Source organism: Myotis daubentonii, chromosome 11 (genome assembly GCF_963259705.1).
Source record: "Myotis daubentonii chromosome 11, mMyoDau2.1, whole genome shotgun sequence".
NCBI lineage: Eukaryota > Metazoa > Chordata > Mammalia > Chiroptera > Vespertilionidae > Myotis > Myotis daubentonii.
Window position 1 is genome coordinate 21,612,218 of NC_081850.1, and position 16,342 is coordinate 21,628,559.

General features: G+C 40.5%; 1 protein-coding gene across 3 annotated transcripts in view; it reads right to left on the minus strand.

Annotated features, from left to right (window-relative positions):
- ADAMTSL1 (ADAMTS like 1) overlaps positions 1-16,342 on the minus strand; it is a 903,601-nt gene that overhangs the window by 77,090 nt on the left and 810,169 nt on the right. For all 3 annotated transcript variants that reach the window (XM_059656582.1, XM_059656581.1, XM_059656583.1), the window contains one exon: positions 4,887-5,015. In XM_059656582.1, coding sequence (XP_059512565.1) covers positions 4,887-5,015 — 129 coding nt within the window. The remainder of the gene's footprint in view (positions 1-4,886; positions 5,016-16,342) is intronic.

Here is a 16,342-nt window from a genome sequence, read left to right on the forward strand (position 1 = left end):
GGAGAGAGGAAAGGAGAGGGGAGATGGTGAGAAAGAGGAGGAGGAGGAGGGACAGGCAGAGAACCCCAGGAGGGAGAGACCCGGGAGCCATTTCTCATGTCCCCAGGAAGGGGGCTGAGCCTTTCTGTTTGCCTCCTCATACTTTGCCTCCCACCCTCAAGAAATTGAGTCTGTTTACTGAAAGGCCTGAATTTCTCAGGATCATGGGAGAAATGGAAATGCTCAGGAAAGCAAAGGGTGGAAGGAAGTAACCTTCGGCGTCCGTAAAACAAACCACAGAAGTGCCAGCAGGGCCAAGGGAAGAGAATTATGTAGGAATCATTGTAATATACAGGGTGTCCCCCAAATGTATACACACTGTAACAGCTGAGAGCTCAATTCTGAAAAGGAAATGTATTTTAACAAACACGCCTTTATAATCATTCCAAGTGTGTGTATACATTTCCTGCGACCCCTGTATTTATCAGCAAACCTCTCACTCAGGCTCACTGAAGCAGGTGCCCGCATCATGAGCATGCTGGCTGGTGGAGGTGTCATTGCTGGTGCCACATTGTGGGGCCGTCCTGTCTGAGCATGAAGCCCTTAGGCAGAGAATGACACCAAGAAGATGCTTTGAAGTGACAGTCAGTTCTTCCATTATTGGCTCTGACATACTACAGATAAGTTGGGATAAGGGAAGAAGAAAAATAAGTGAGGCATGATAAAGCTCTTTTTTCTTTTTCTCTCGAGAGATGACAACTATGCTTTAGAAAGTCCACTAGGTTTCACGTATGCCAGAGTTCCTCAAAAAAGCATCCAAATACACATGCTTAATACTGACACTCAGAACACCTTAACATCAGGGTGCACCGAGGTGAGGAGCTATGCGAAAGTATCCCAAACACATCAGAGGGAGAAAGAACATTTACTATAAGCCAAATATTTGAGAAACATCATCATATTTTCACAATGATCCTATGAGGATTATTAATAATCCCATTTTACACACGAGAAAAGTGGGACTCAAAGAGAGTAAGAAATCTGCCTAAAGTCACGTTAATTTGGATCCCTGAAAGATTATATCTGGGAACAGAGCCCGTGGGCCCCTACTTAGCTCCCAGCTAGTCAGTGACCTACAAATGGCAGGGTGGGGATCCAAACTCATACACTTGATGCCGGAGATCCCATCTTAACAAGTAGAAAGTCCTCACTTAACATGGTTGATGGGTTCTCAGATTTAAGCTAAAAATGGTATAACAAAGCCAATTTTACCATGGGCTAATTGATATTAACAAGAGAGGCTCCTACAGCGTCTCAACGCTATAAAGAAAAAAGTTGAATGAAATGACATTACTCAAGGTCCTGCTGTTCTTATTCCTGCCTGCCATTCTAGTGGACTGACTCCTCAGAGAGGATCTGAATTGCTGCAGTATTATTTCTGGTATCAAATCCTTAAGTACTTTCTACTTTTAGAATTATGCTTTCTGCTCTAATTGTAATACCAAGGTATCGTTATGAGGGAAGTTTCTCAAACTCACGTGTGCTGGCTTTGTTAGCTCTCTCTCTTAAAAAATTTTTTTTTATTGCTTTCAGAGAGGAAGGGAGTGAGAGAGAAACATCAATGATGAGAGATAAACATTGATCAGCTGCCTCCTGCATCCCTCTCCCCAACTGGGGATCGACACCGGCATGTGCCCTGACTGGAAATTGAACCATGACCTCCTGGTTCATAGGTCAACGCTCAACCACTGAGCCAGGCGTTAGCTCTTTTCTTGTTGAGAAACTTGGTTAAGTTGTGGGAGATTTTTTTTTCTAGCCTGTTATGATGTAACAGTATATTCTACAGTCAGAAATGTCTGAAAAATGGTAGAAAATACACTCAACCACAGAACAAAGTCCATAGCTATGTTGTTGACAAGTTACTTGGTTAGACTTCATACTCTGGACTCGCTGGTATGATTTGTGTCTAAAAAAGGAAAGGAAAAGAACCTACCTTTACTTTTCCCCCTTCGTGGCATATCTTATCAACAATACAATGCCCTCCCTGTTGCTTGAAGGAATCAATAAAAGAGCCTGGCCAAAATGGGTTGTAATTTGATATGATTATGAGGATTAGTGCCTTTAATCTCCACTGAGCTGGCAGGTAGGATGATGTGCTAATATTCTGTTTTTAAACCAGACAGGATATTCTTGTTAACTAGACTACTTGTTCTATTTGGAAGGTTGCTTGCAGCGTGGCAGCTTGTCAACATCTCAAGGTGGGCGTCCACTGAAAGGTGCACCTTGACATGGTAAGTTTGAAAAGGCGCAAGAAAAGGAAAGGATACAGTAATTTAAATGCCAGCCTTGGAAATTCTAGAAAACAATGGGGTCTGGAAAGGAGGTTTTGCGCTTTCTAATTTCTCCGTACTGACTGTGCAGTCACAGGTAGCTGTTCACAGAACCAATTTCCTTCTACCCAGCTAGGCTACACTGCCCAACATGCCTTGTAGTTGTGGGTGGCCATATGACTAGGAGGAAATGTGAAAGGTAGTGTGTGCTACTTCCAAGTGTGGCCCTTAAAAACCTTGCTAGCCATCTTCTACACTTTATTTCCTCCCTCTTCTGATTGTTAGGGTAGAGATAACCAACAGGAAGGCCTTGGAAGACATGTGCTCAAGATAACAAAGCCACCAGCATTCTGTGACCCTAAATAACTATGTGGGGCACATCCTCTTTAGCTGACCAGGAATACTCTTTGGACTCTTAAATAAGCAAAAATATATTTCTATTGGATTTGAGTCATTATACATTTGGGGGCCTATGTGTAACCAGAGTCTAGCCTACCCCAACATATTGCCCATCATGGACTCTTCAACTAGTTATTTCTGCATCACTAGTCCTGACAATTTTATCTCTTAAATCCTTTAGAAGCTTCCCTTGCTCTTAGGATAAAATACCAAATTGTACTATAATCTATGAGAGCCTGCAAGATCTAGCTCCTGACAACTCTCTCCCAACCTCTCAGCCACATGTCATGACACTTTCTTCCTGTTCTCCATTCTACAATCACCCCAGTCATGTTTCACTCTCAGATGTAGCATGCTCTTTCTACCTCAGGCCCTTTGCACATTCTATTCACAATGAATGAACCACTCTTTCCTCCCCCAAACCTTATCATCTACTCAGTTTTCTGCACTTTTCTCAAATAGAGAATAAGCATTGGGGGTGGTACAATAAACTGGATCATTTTTCAATAAAAAGCCTCAGCATGCTCATTGCCTAATCCTTTTTATGTTTAAGGGTTGGGAAGAATTTGTGAGGCTGCATTTTACAAGTTGAAAGCATATGTGTGCAAAAAGCTATTTAATGAAAAACTACTAAAAACTCAAACATGTAAGGACATGAGTCACTCTATGTAAACTATGTAATATTCTTAAAATAGACTATTATATAGCCATTAAAATTATGTCATAAGAGAGCCATAACAGCCACTTGTAGCAGCAAAGTAAAAGTCGTTTCTTCTGCCATTTAGCATTACAGCTGTCAGCATTTTGATGGGAGATTCAGGTTAAGGATGCTTTCTTTGTTCAGTAAATTCACAGAACAACTGTGTAATCGAAAGGGGGTGGTTAGAGGGCTGGGTGAAAAAGGTGAAGGCATTAAAAAGTACAAATTGGTAGTTACAGAATAGTCACGGAGATGTAAAGTACAGCATAGGGAATACAGTCAATAATACTTTAATAACTATGCATGGTGCCAGGTGGGTGCTTAAAATATGGGGAGGGGGCACTTTGTCAAGTATATGATTGTCTAACCACTATGCTATACACCTGAAACTAATGCAAAATAATATTGAATGTCAACTGTAATTGAAAAAAAATTTGGAAATAAAAAATAGCATGCTCTTTCCCACCCTAAAAGGCATAATGACAGAGACACAGATTTATTTTAGTTAACCATGATTAATACAAATGGTTCTGAGTAAAAATAAAAATTTAATATGCATGGCCAGGCCAAAACTGGATATGACAACCTCAGATCTCATGAGTCAGTCTCTGGCTGAAGCTGGGGAGTCAGAGCCCCAGGCGGCAAGGGAGAGTTGGCCAACGCTGGTTTTAGTGTCCTGGGCTCCCCATGGTAAATACTTCCCCACCTGCATTCTGGGTCTCAATCTCTTTCAAGTGCCTAATTCCTGGTTTTGCTGCCTTTGCTCCCTATCTTTTCTTTAAAAAAAATATATATATATATTTATTGATTTCAGAGAGGAAGGGAGAGGGGGAGAAAGAGAGAAACATCAGTGATGAGAGAGAATCATTGGTCATCTGCCTCCTGCACAGCCCACACTGGGGATTGAGCCCGCAACCTGGGCATATACCCTGACCAGGAATCGAACCATGACCTCCTGGTTCATAGGTCGATGCTCAAGCACTGAGCCATGCCAGCTGGACTGCTCCCTATTCTTTTGCTCATACTGATCCTAACTCTCAAGAAGATACCCAACACAGTCCATTATATCTATAGTCATTGTTCCGTCTCCAAGGACTGTGTTCACAGTGATCAGGTGGGAAGTGATGGCTCTATAGCAGGGGTCCTATCTGCACCATCACCAAGGGACAGCTCATTCATGGGCTTCCTACTCTTTTTCCACTTGGAACACTCTTTGCTCCATCTTTGCACATTCACATTCTATCAGTATGCAAGGCTGAGATAAAAACCACCTCTTCTATCTCATCTGTCCCAGTCAGAATTCTTTCTTCCTCTAAACTTCTATAGCACTTTCCAGTTTCAGTGACTGAGGTCCATGCTTTTCCCATTACCCCTGAATCCCTGAGAACAGAATTTATGTTTATCTTTGTATCCCCACCGTGGCACAGGGCTTCGTTAAGAGCTGAACAAATGAATTAACACGTAAGTAAATTTCTCACCTGCAACTTGGCAGTTAATGGTCACATTCACTCCCCGCACTGTTTTGATGGTGCCTCCTATATCCACTGTGATGGCAGGCTCCTTGGTGTTGAGCACAGTCATTCGTGATGTTTTCACTAATGGCTTTCCTGAAGATGGGGAGAAATGTGAAATTTTATATGCAATGACTATAGACTTGAGGCATTCTCTTGAATCATGGGATAATGAAGAATGAACTACTGGTATACCCAGACTTTTTCCATGAATCATATTTTCCTTTGAAAAAAATTGTAACTGCACAATATAAAAACCTTCTACTTACCCACCCACCTACCTACCACAGAACTGTCGGAAAAAGAACAAGGATGGAAGCATATGAGGATAAGAGGATGGTGTCCAACAAGTTCGGATGGTTTGTACATTTTTTTCATTAAATTCACAAATGGCCCTATACGTTCAATTTTTTTAAGAGCTTGGTTATTTTAATTAAACTTTTTACTTTGAGATAATTCTGGATTCACATGCAGTTGTAAGAAATAGCACAGAGAAATCCTGTGTAGCTTCTACCCAGTTTCACCTAATGGTGATATCTTATAAAACGAGAGCATAATATCATGACCAGGACATTGACACTGATAAAGTTTAGCTAAAGAACATTGCCATCATCACAAGGATCCCTCATGCTATCCTTAACCCCACCTTCATCTTTGGCAACCATTAATCTGTTCTCCACGTCTATAAATTTGTTATGTAAAGAATGTTATATAAATGCAACCATACAGTATGGAATCCTTTTTTTTTTTCCATCCAGAAAAATATTCTGGAGATTCTGCCAGGTCTCACATGGTACCATGCTGTGCATGTCAATAGTTTGCTCCCTTTTATTGCTGAGTAGTAGTCTATGGACGTACCACAAATTTTTTAGCCATTCACTTGCTGAAGGACATTTGGGTTGTTTCCAGATTTTGGCAATTCAAATAAAGCTGTAGTGATGTCTCATTGTGGTTTTAATTTGTATTTCTCTAATAACTAATAACGTCAAATATATTTAAATGTGTCTATATGCCCCCCAAAATAATGTTGAATATATTTTAATGTATCTATATGCCATCTGTATATCTTCTTTGGTAATATGTCTCTTCATGTCATTTGATCATTTTCTATTTGGATTTTTTGAATGTTTAGTTTTGAGAGTTTTTTATATTCTAGTTTATTAATTTTTAATCCTCACCCTAGGACAAAGAGAGAGGAAGGGAGGGAGGGAGAAAGGGATAGAGGTGGAGAGAGAGAGAGGGAGAAACATTGATCTGTCATCTTTGTGCCTTAACAGGGGTTGAATCCACAACCCAGGTATGTGCTAAACCGGGAATTGAACTGGCAACCTTTTGGTGCACAGGACAAAGCTTAATCAACTGAGCCACTCTGGATGGGCAGAGTTCATACTAGTATTTTGTTAGATATCAGGCTTTTCTTTTCATTTTCTTAACAGGATCTTTCACAGGGCAAAAGTTTTTTTTAAACTCTGATAAAGTCTAATTTATCAAGTTTTCCTTTCTTGGAACATGCTTTTAAAGTTATGTCTAAGAACTATTTACCTAGACCTAGATGCTGAAGATTTTTTCCTGTCTTTTTCTAAAAGTTTCATAGTTTTACATTTTGCATTTAAGTCTGATACATTTTGGGTTAATTTTTGTATAAGGTGTGGTACTTAGATCAATGTTCATTTGTTTTTTCTTTGCCTGTGGATGTCCAATTATTTCATCACCATTTATTGATTTATTTTTATTTTTTAAGCTACATGTATGCCTGTGGTTATTTCTAGCATTAAACATTTTTCAATTGAATTTATTGGGGTGACATTGGTTAATAAAATTATATAGGTTTCAGGTGTACAAGTCTATAATACAGCATGTGTATATTGTATTGTGTGTTCACCACCTAAAGTCATCTCCTTCCCTTATCATTTATTGAACAAGCTATCTTTCCTTCATTAAGTTGCTTTGCACCTTTGTCAGAATCAGTTGGACATATTTTTGGGGATCTATTTCTGGGTTCTCTCTTCTGTTCCATTGATCTATGTGTGTCTCTATCAATACCACATGATCTTAAATATTGTACTATATAATTTTGAAATTGGGTAGGCTGATTCTTCCTACTTTATAATTTTTTGATAGTCTACTGTCTTGACCAGGGGTCCTCAAACTATGGCCCGCGGGCCACATGCAAATACAAATATTGTATTTGTTCCCATTTTGTTTTTTTACTTCAAAATAAGATATGTGCACTGTGCATAGGAATTTGTTCATAGATCTTTTTTAAAACTATAGTCCGGCCCTCCAATGGTCTGAGGGACAGTGAACTGGTCCCTGTTTAAAAAGTTTGAGGACCCCTGGTCTTGACCTTTCCACATAAATTTTAAATTATTCTTGTCTACAACTATAAACTCTTGCTAGGAATTACACTAAACCTGTGTATCAACTTGGGAAGAACTGATATCTTTACTGTGTTGAGTCTTCCAACCCATGAACACTGTCTTTTTATTTTTTATCTCCTCCAATTCCTTTCATCAGAGTTTTGTAGCTTTCAGCATACAAATCTTATATACCTTTTATTTGATTTATACCTAATTAATTTGTATTTTTTGAGGGACTGTAAATGATGTATTTTTAATTTCAATATTCGTGTGTTCACTGCTAGCATCTAGAAATCTGTTAATTTTTGTATATCCAGTGACATTATTAAATTCACATGCTAGTTTTAGGACTTTCTTTTAGGTAGATCCTTGATATTTTCTAAGTAGGCAATCATTTCATCTGCAAATAGTTTTACTTCTTCCTGTCTTATCTGTATTCCTCTTATTTCCTTTTCTTGCATTATGTCACTGGATAGAACTTCCAGCACTGTGTGGAATAAGAGTGGTATGATGAGTGATTTTCAGTTGAAACCTGAACATTTTCATATTCTGTTAAGCAACACTGGATCTTAAACCTTCTGTGTTAGATGGCCTTCTCTGAAACCACTCAAGTGGGGGAGCAGGGAGGTGCCATCTCATTACTATCCAGTGAAGGTACAAGTCCAGGTTCTCCACTTGGCCTCCTTTGCCACCTAAGTGGGGAATCTGCGTTACTGCTGGGCAGGGGTGGGGCTTCTGGCTCCCCACATGGTCTCTGCTGACACCGCTGTGGGAGGGCCCTTGTTACGGCTTGGTGTGTGTGTGGGGGAAGTCCTGTCTCTAACACTACTGCAGACGAGGGTAAGGAGGGCACTGCAGGGTGAGGGTGGAACTCCAGGTTCTGTGAGGTCTCCATATAATGCGTGGTGGGGATGAAATCTGTCTTCTCTGATGTGGCCTCCACGGGGTTGTTGAGAACCTCATTTTGGTCTGACTAGGTCGAGTCTAGGCTCCCCACGCACCTTTGCTGGTGTGAGCAGCAGCGGGCTACAGTGTTTTCTGCGCTGTTTGGAGCAGAGTGGTGTTTTCCAAAGTTTTCTGTCTCGTTAGACTGCCTCTTTGCTGGTGCTTTGGGTAGAGAGAGCAGGCTTTACTTGGGGCTCCCCCTACAACTTTTTTTCCAGTTCCCATTGCATTTCCTGGTGGCTGGCTTCTTCAGCTCCAAGGATGGAATTTCGGAGGGAAGAAGAAATTCAAGGAAGTCATGTGTTTTTCCTCAGTTCCCAAGGTCCCTGGCCAGTCTGCTTTCTCCTTTCCACTTTTAAGTCTTCTTATGTTTGTTTTATATATGATGTCCATGGATTTTAGTTGTATTTAGCAGGAGGAATAGAGAAAAGTATATCTACATCACTTCCTAGAAGTGAAAATTCTGTGCACATTACATTTTAATAGGTCTTTATCATCTGTGGATAAAAATCTGGTACTTCATGGACATGACCACAAAATTACAATGAAAAACTCATTTATTGTGCAGTGTGGAGAAATAAGGGTCCACATGAGATCATTTCACATACCTAAAGCTTAATTTTTTGTATGTCAAATGGATTTAATTTTGTTTCAACCCTTTTACAGGCAGGGCATTCTACAATGGTATTTGTTCTGTTTCTTCCTTCATTAACTGTGAAGAAAACCGTGACTCAGCAATGCCACTTGGAGTCTTATAACTGCTTTTCATACTTTTTCTTTCTTTTATCATCTTTTTATCCTTCATTCCTGCCCGTAACTGTCACACCGCTGTCCCTCTTTTTTCTCCATCCTCTTTACTTCAAATGGTAAAGGCATTTATTATCTCCAAAAATGTCCTTTGAGAGATAGAGCAGGTTCCAGGAACACAGTGGTGTGGCCTGGCCTTTGGGATCCAGGCTCCTCCTATGATTTGTCAGTGGTTCCACTCATGGTCCCCAGAAGACTTCCACTGTAATCCAGGCTGTAGCCCCTGAGAGTGTAGACTAAGGTAGAGAGAGTTTAGGCTACCATAGCAATTCCCAAGTTGTAGCTGGTTTGTTTACTTGTTCCTGGTTTCCCCACGATGACTGCCTTAAGGGATGTGGAATGACTGGCACCTAATACAGAGTCAGAAGTACTTTGGTTGTTATAGATGTTTGCCAAGGTTTCTAAATTTCCTTTCCTCAGGACACAGAACTTTTTGGTTGAGTAGAATTATCTGACTAAAAGCTTTGGCCAGTGATTTGCTGAGTGAATAAATGGTTGCAAGTCTTCTATATGAAGTGTAGGGTGAGGGTTATTTACTGTTGGGGTTCTGGGAGAGGAATTAGCCATATGAGGAAGGACAGAGGTGAGACATGGAAACGTGATGGGCAGTGTCTGTGAACATAAAGATGGATGGGGAGTCTGTTTAAATGGAGCACTGAGTGGACATTTCTTGGCCCTTTGAGGTGATTATTTTCTTCTGGATCCTTGATCTGGTTCCTGGGAAATCAGCCATAGACCTTGGCTGGAACCTACTAATCCAGTGGTTCTCAATCTTCCTAATGCCATGACCCTTTAATACAGTTCCTCATGTTGTGGTGAACCCCAACCATAAAATTATTTTCGTTGCTACTTCATAACTGTCATTTTGCTACTGTTATGAATCGTAATGTAAATATCTGATATGCAGGATGTATTTTCATTGTTACAAATTGAACATAATTAAAGCATAGTGATTAATCACAAAAACAATATGTAATTATATGTGTTTTCCGATGGTCTTAGGTGACCCTTGTGAAAGGGTCGTTTGATCCCCAAAGGGGTCGCGACCCACAGGTTGAGAACCGCTGTACTAATCTCTATTCACATGCTTTCTCTTCACTCCTTTCAGGTTTGCATTTGTAAGCATTGGCTACTGGGATGACTCTTACATCCAGCATCTTGTGAGACTGTCTAAAAAAAGGAGGCCCCTGAAATTAACAGAGGCAAATGACCATCCTTCTCCCCAACATCTCCTCATCTGAGCGGCCTGAAGTTTTAGGAATTCATTCTTAAAAAGAGAAGTTGTGGAGAAAAGGGATCCCGAATTCACTGCTGGTGGGAATGTAGACAGCCACTATGGAAAACATTCTGGCAGTTCCTCAAAAAATTAAGAATAGAGCTACCATATGACCCAGCAATTCCTCTCCCGAGAGTATTTACCCAAAGGACTCAAAAACATTTATTCGCAAAGATATATGCACATCTATGTTCATTGCAGCATTATTAACGGTGGCCAAGACATGGAGACAACCAAAGTGTCCTTTGATAGAGGACCAGATAAAGAAGTGCTGGGGAGCACAAGAAACTTGTTTGAAAAGTTTGTAAGGACGACATTCTGATAAAAGGGAAGTGTGTGGAAGGCCACCTGCCCTGTTTATCGGAATTCCGACTTAGGGGAGACTTAGGGGAGTGTCAAAGCCAGCGCCCTAATTATTCCTTGACCTTTCCAAACAAGCCTGTACATATGCAGACCCCCAGGTGTTTATTGAAACCCTTATGCTTAATCCCTGGATGCCCTTGCCTAGAGGACAATGTAAATACATCTGTCCTCCCAAGGTTACTCACCCTACCGACTGTACCTAAAGATAAAAATTCCAATAAAGGCCTAATGAGACAGGCAATAGAGGCTGCTCTGGCCACTAGAGCCAGGGGCCCCTTAGCCCTCTCTTTCACAGTCAAACTGTGTCTGAGTAATCTGTAATTCATCGTTCAGGGGCTGTCGGTTAGCCCTGGCAAAGAAGATGTGGTACCTATACACTATGGAATTCTCCTCAGCCATCAGAAAGGATGAGGTAGTGCCATTTGCAACAACATGGATGGACCTCGAGAACATTATGCTAAGTAAAATAAGTCAGTCAGAAAAAGCTAAGAACCATATGATTTCACTCATATGTGGGATATAAAACTGAAACTCATAGACACAGACAACAGTATGGCGGTTACTAGAGGGAAGGGGGTGAAGGGCTGGGTTGCTTCACTGTGTAATAAAAACAACTGTGCCAGTGGGAAAAGAGGTTAGGGCCCAGGGAGTTTCAGACTCACAATTACCAAGTTATTTTTCCTATAGGAATTTTAATAATAAAGGTGGTTTTTATGGCTGCAAGTGTATAGCTATAAAATTCAAATGTCACTGAATTAAATCCAGCCCTTAATTAATTATATTGAGCTTTTGCTTGAAAGTAATGGCCTTTTGTCCTGTCACTAGAGGTGCTGGTGTTAGCACAGGCTACTTTTACCTCCTTACTCCTTCACGATCCATTGTTAAGACAAAGCACAAAGTTATTCAAGTACTTATAATTAATAGAAATTTATAATGAAAACAATGTTCGGTAATCAGTTGGCCCTCTTACATTTATTAGAAAAAGCTTGTATATGTTACTGAGTCCCACTCTAGACCTATTAAACCTGCATCTCAGGTGGCGGGATGGAAGCTGTAATCTCTCTTTTTAACAAGTTCCTCGGTGATTCTGATATGCAGCCAGGTTTGATAATCAATGAATTACATTGTTTTAGTTTTCCTTGAACTGGTTTTCTCTGGTTCCTGGTGGGAGTTGAGATTTATTTCGAGAGACCACCAGTTCTCTATTAGACGATTTCAAGTTGGAACTTTTATTTTAATGGTCAACTAAAAACAACAACAAAAATAAGCCCATAGCAGATCATGTGGATGATCACCTAATGAGTACTGCCATGTTAAGGACATGCCTGTGTTTGTGTTTGATTATAATCATATTAACTAGTATTACTTTAACTATGGAAGTTAACTAAGAAGAAAAAAGTAGAGACACAGAGGAATGAAATGATAAACTGTATGTTTGTGCTAAGAGAATGCTTAAACAAAGGTCATGGCATGCCCCACCAAATAGGCTCTCATATCAGACAAAACAAAAAAATGGCCAATTTCACGGAGCCTTCATCACAAAGCCTCTGGGAGCTGTGCCTCCCCGGTCATAACTATGTACACGTTGCAAATCAGCATGAGCCAGCAGATTAAATTAATTTCTGGAAATTGACAGGGTTTGTAGATTACTCTTTCATTAATTTGTAAATCTGTGTTACAGTTGAATGAGAGCTATACGCAGAAGAGTATGTCTAATTTTATAGCTGTATAAATTTAAGAAAAACAAGGAAGTGTGAAAAAGGCAAGCTGTTCAATTCGTCAGGCCCAATAGGTAGAATCACGCCCTTTGAGAGTCAGACACAGAAATGGAAGCATGAAAAGAATCGTTTTTGTTCAGTTCCTTCAGACCTCATCATACAGTACCCATTAGCTTTCGGATTATGGTTCCTATTAGAAGTCACATGGAACAGGGGGAATAGAGCCTCACTAGTAAGCAAGAACAAACCTGAGATGTAGCTAAAAATTGGTATCAATATCCAATGATGCGAAGAAATGCCATCGCCTGATGCCTTGCTAGCAGAGGCGTTGAGTCAACCCAGCACTATCCTGACCCTGAGGGCCAAGTAATGATGAATGATGAGACAGGCAGGGACAGATAGAGCCCCAGGAGCAAATGCTCAAAGCTCTGGGCTCTGGCTCCCACCTCTTTCCCTTATGTGTGGCTCTGGGTAAGACCAAAGCCCAGGGGGGAAAACTCTAAACATGTGTGCTTGAATAATACCTTTTTGGCCCAGTATAAAGGTGATTGAGAGAGGAGCAGGAGGAGACGGAAGGTTTTTGTTTTTTTTAGTTCAGCTAAGAATAGAAAGCATTATAAGTAACTTTTTCTTAGGGCCAAAGTCCAGGCCCCTGCTAATAGAAACTTTGTTTTCAACAGCACGGGGCCTTCCATGTTAGATGCCATGCCTGAGACTGATTTGCCGTCCACCAAACCCTTTGCTTCTTCCTCCTAGGCACACAGCTAGGTCATTTCCCAGCCCCTTTGCTTAGATGTGGGAAAGGGACTGAGTCCTAGCAGATGGAATGTGGGCACAAAGGAAGTGTGCCACTTCTGGACCCGAACCACAAACACCCTCTATGCAATCATTGGTTTTGGACTTTATGTGAGCAAGAAATAATCTATCATGTTTTAGCCAGCATGCATTTATGATTTTGTTTGTTACAGTAATCAAATGCTAGTTGATCCAGGTTTAATTAATATTTGTTAACTTATTGAAGGAATGAATCGAACGGGTCTTTCAATTCTCTGAAAGAGTCAGAAACATCAGTTAAAAAGGTTCTTTACTATCCTTAACCATGAAAAATGAATTGCACTTCAGAAATTTCAGATTCTCACTGCTCAGCTAGAGGTGATCTGTGCGAGGACACGTGTGTGTGTGTGTGTGTGTGTGTGTGTGTGTGTGTGTGTTGCAGATGCCTGGACGCTGGGCAATGGCGGAAACAAGGATTGCAGCAGGCAGGGTTGGCGATGACCGAGAGCTCCAGAAAGAGCGCATCAATGGCAAACAGGTTGAGATAAGCAATTGCAGAGATTTCTGGGAGTATAGCTCAGGTACAGGTTCTGGGTTACAGCAGCTCAGATAGTGGCACACATGATAAACTAGTGATGTAGGCGGTGGGCCTGGCCATGAGAAGTGGCAGCCTGCATGTCAGGTGTCTGGACTCATTGCTTAATAGCTGAGTGACCTCGGGAATGTTATTTAACCTCTTTGCGCCTTAGTTGTCTACTTCCATGGCTAAGAGGAATGAGCACAGTGCATGCCAAGCTCTTACTTAGAAGGGTGTCTTAGCACAGCATGAGGTTTGTTTGAATAAATGTTGGCTATCATAATACTAACACTATGAGAGAGAAAACGCCATGAGGAGCAAACATTGTAGGGAACTTCTGATAAAGGAAGAAAACACACAGAAAAAAACTTTAAAGAAAGAGGAAAAAGATAGGAAAGAGGAGAGAGAACAAATCTGTGAGTAGGAACTTAACGACTTCTATATGGAATAATTAGAAAAAATAATTTAAATACAATGCATTTCCCCCAAACTGGTACCAGTAACTGGTCAGACACAGAGAGCTTAAAAGTTACATGGGGCCCTGGCTGGATAGCTCACTTGATTAAAGCATCGTCCCAATGCACCAAAGTTGTTGGATCTGATCCCTGGATAGGGCACATACAAGAATCAACCAATGAATGCATAAATAAGTGGAACAACAAATTTATATATATACACTAGAGGCCTGGTGTATGAAAAGTCATGCACTGGAGGGGGGGGTCCCTTAGCCCAGCCTGCCCCCTCTCACAGTCTGGGAACCCTCAGGGGCGGGAGGCGACCCGGCGAAGGTGACACCCCCATCACACCTTTGCTGCTGCCACTGCTGGCAGCACAAGCTTCAGCCAGCCCTGGTTACCTGAGACTTGGGCAGCCCTGGGTGGCTGAGTGCCTGCCACCCCAGTGGGGCTGAAGGGACTGGGTGCCACCATCTTTGAGGGCAGGGCAGTAATTAGCATATTCCCTCCTTATTGGCTGTGGGTGCCACCATCTTTGTGATGGTGTGAGTGTCAATTAGCATATTCTCTCTTTATTAGATAGGATATATATATATCTTTCTCTAATCAATTAAAAAAAGTCACACTGAGGCCAGGACTCAAAACTCAATGTGCGCCAGGTTGACTTACTGGTGACTCCCATGAAACTGCTCAAGAAAACAGTTGTGTTATCCATGGCAGACCCAAATATCATTTCATGAGAAAGGTGAATCAGATAGTGATGCTCACTAATGAAAATATTTGCGTATACAGCAATGAGGTATTATAAATTTCACATACCTTCAATACCCAAAATTAAGAAATTATATACATCTAAATTTAATTATATATATTATATAAATGCATAAAATTATATAAATCCAGATTTAATCAATGGACAATGCTCTGAAATCAGTGAGAATATCAAAGTGATGCCTTAAGAAATGCTGGCCTCTGCTTACAACATAATTAATGAACATAGGTTCCTCACAAGGGCCACTGGAATTAAAGCTGTGAAAACTCCCTAAAATGAGAATTCTCAGTTGAAGAATTTAATACCTCCTGAGCTAAGTAAAGTTTAGGGGACCACGATCATTGTGAACCTATGAAACACTGATAAACAACAACAACATCTAGTACAACTGAATCACTAATGATGGATACAGCTAATAATTACCATTTCTTACTGGCCAGATACTTTTCAGGATCTGGCTACCTGGCAATTTCAACAAGAGTGGCTTTGTTACAGATAATAGTCATATTAAAAAGCATGATTTTTTTTTTTTTTTAGTCTGGTTCTCCTTCCAAGTGCCTTTCACATTTTGTAGCTCAGAAAAATTTTAACTCCATCCTGTCCTGCTGTTTCTCTTGCAAGGTCTCCTTCGTTTCCACCTCCTGGTTCCTGAGTCAGCATTTGCCCTTTCAACCAGTTTTGTTTACTCTGCTCTCTTTCTCCCACTTGTCTGCTGAGAACTTTCCTCTCAGCTGTTATTTTTTCAAGATATTGCAAATGCTGTACTTGGCCACCTAGTCTTTTATTCTCCCAAATACAAAGGAAGTACATTTGCAAATGTTAAACTTTGAGGTAAGGGGAGATGCTAGCTGGTAGTGGTGGGTGTGGATTGTTGTACCTTATTTGTATGTTAGCGACTGTAGAACTCTTAGGTCTAAAAGAGACCCCGGTGTGCATCAATTTAAAAGCCCTCTTTTTTTACAATAGAGACACAGGTTTACAGTTCTAAATCTGCTTCTAAATTTTCTAATGAGGCAAATACTTGCTCTAGAATCTTACTTATTTTGTAATAATCTTCCTCTTTTTAGTAATAGTAAAAACAAATATTCTTCTCCCATCCAAATCATTACATGGTTTTAGTTAGTGTAACCCAATAAAATAGATTGTTATTATACTTTGAGTAATACTCTGACCATATCTAGGAAATGAGATGGAATAGATGAGCATAGAACACAGAAAATGGAAGATTTAACCAGAGGGCACTGGTAGCTTCCAGTCCATGTTCAGGACACAGACAAGTTAGCCTGAAAAGAATTATTAAAAATTTAAAACTAGTTGGGCTCACTTAAAAATGGAGCGATTAAAAAAAAAAAGTAAGTGAGTGAGTGAGTGTTTGT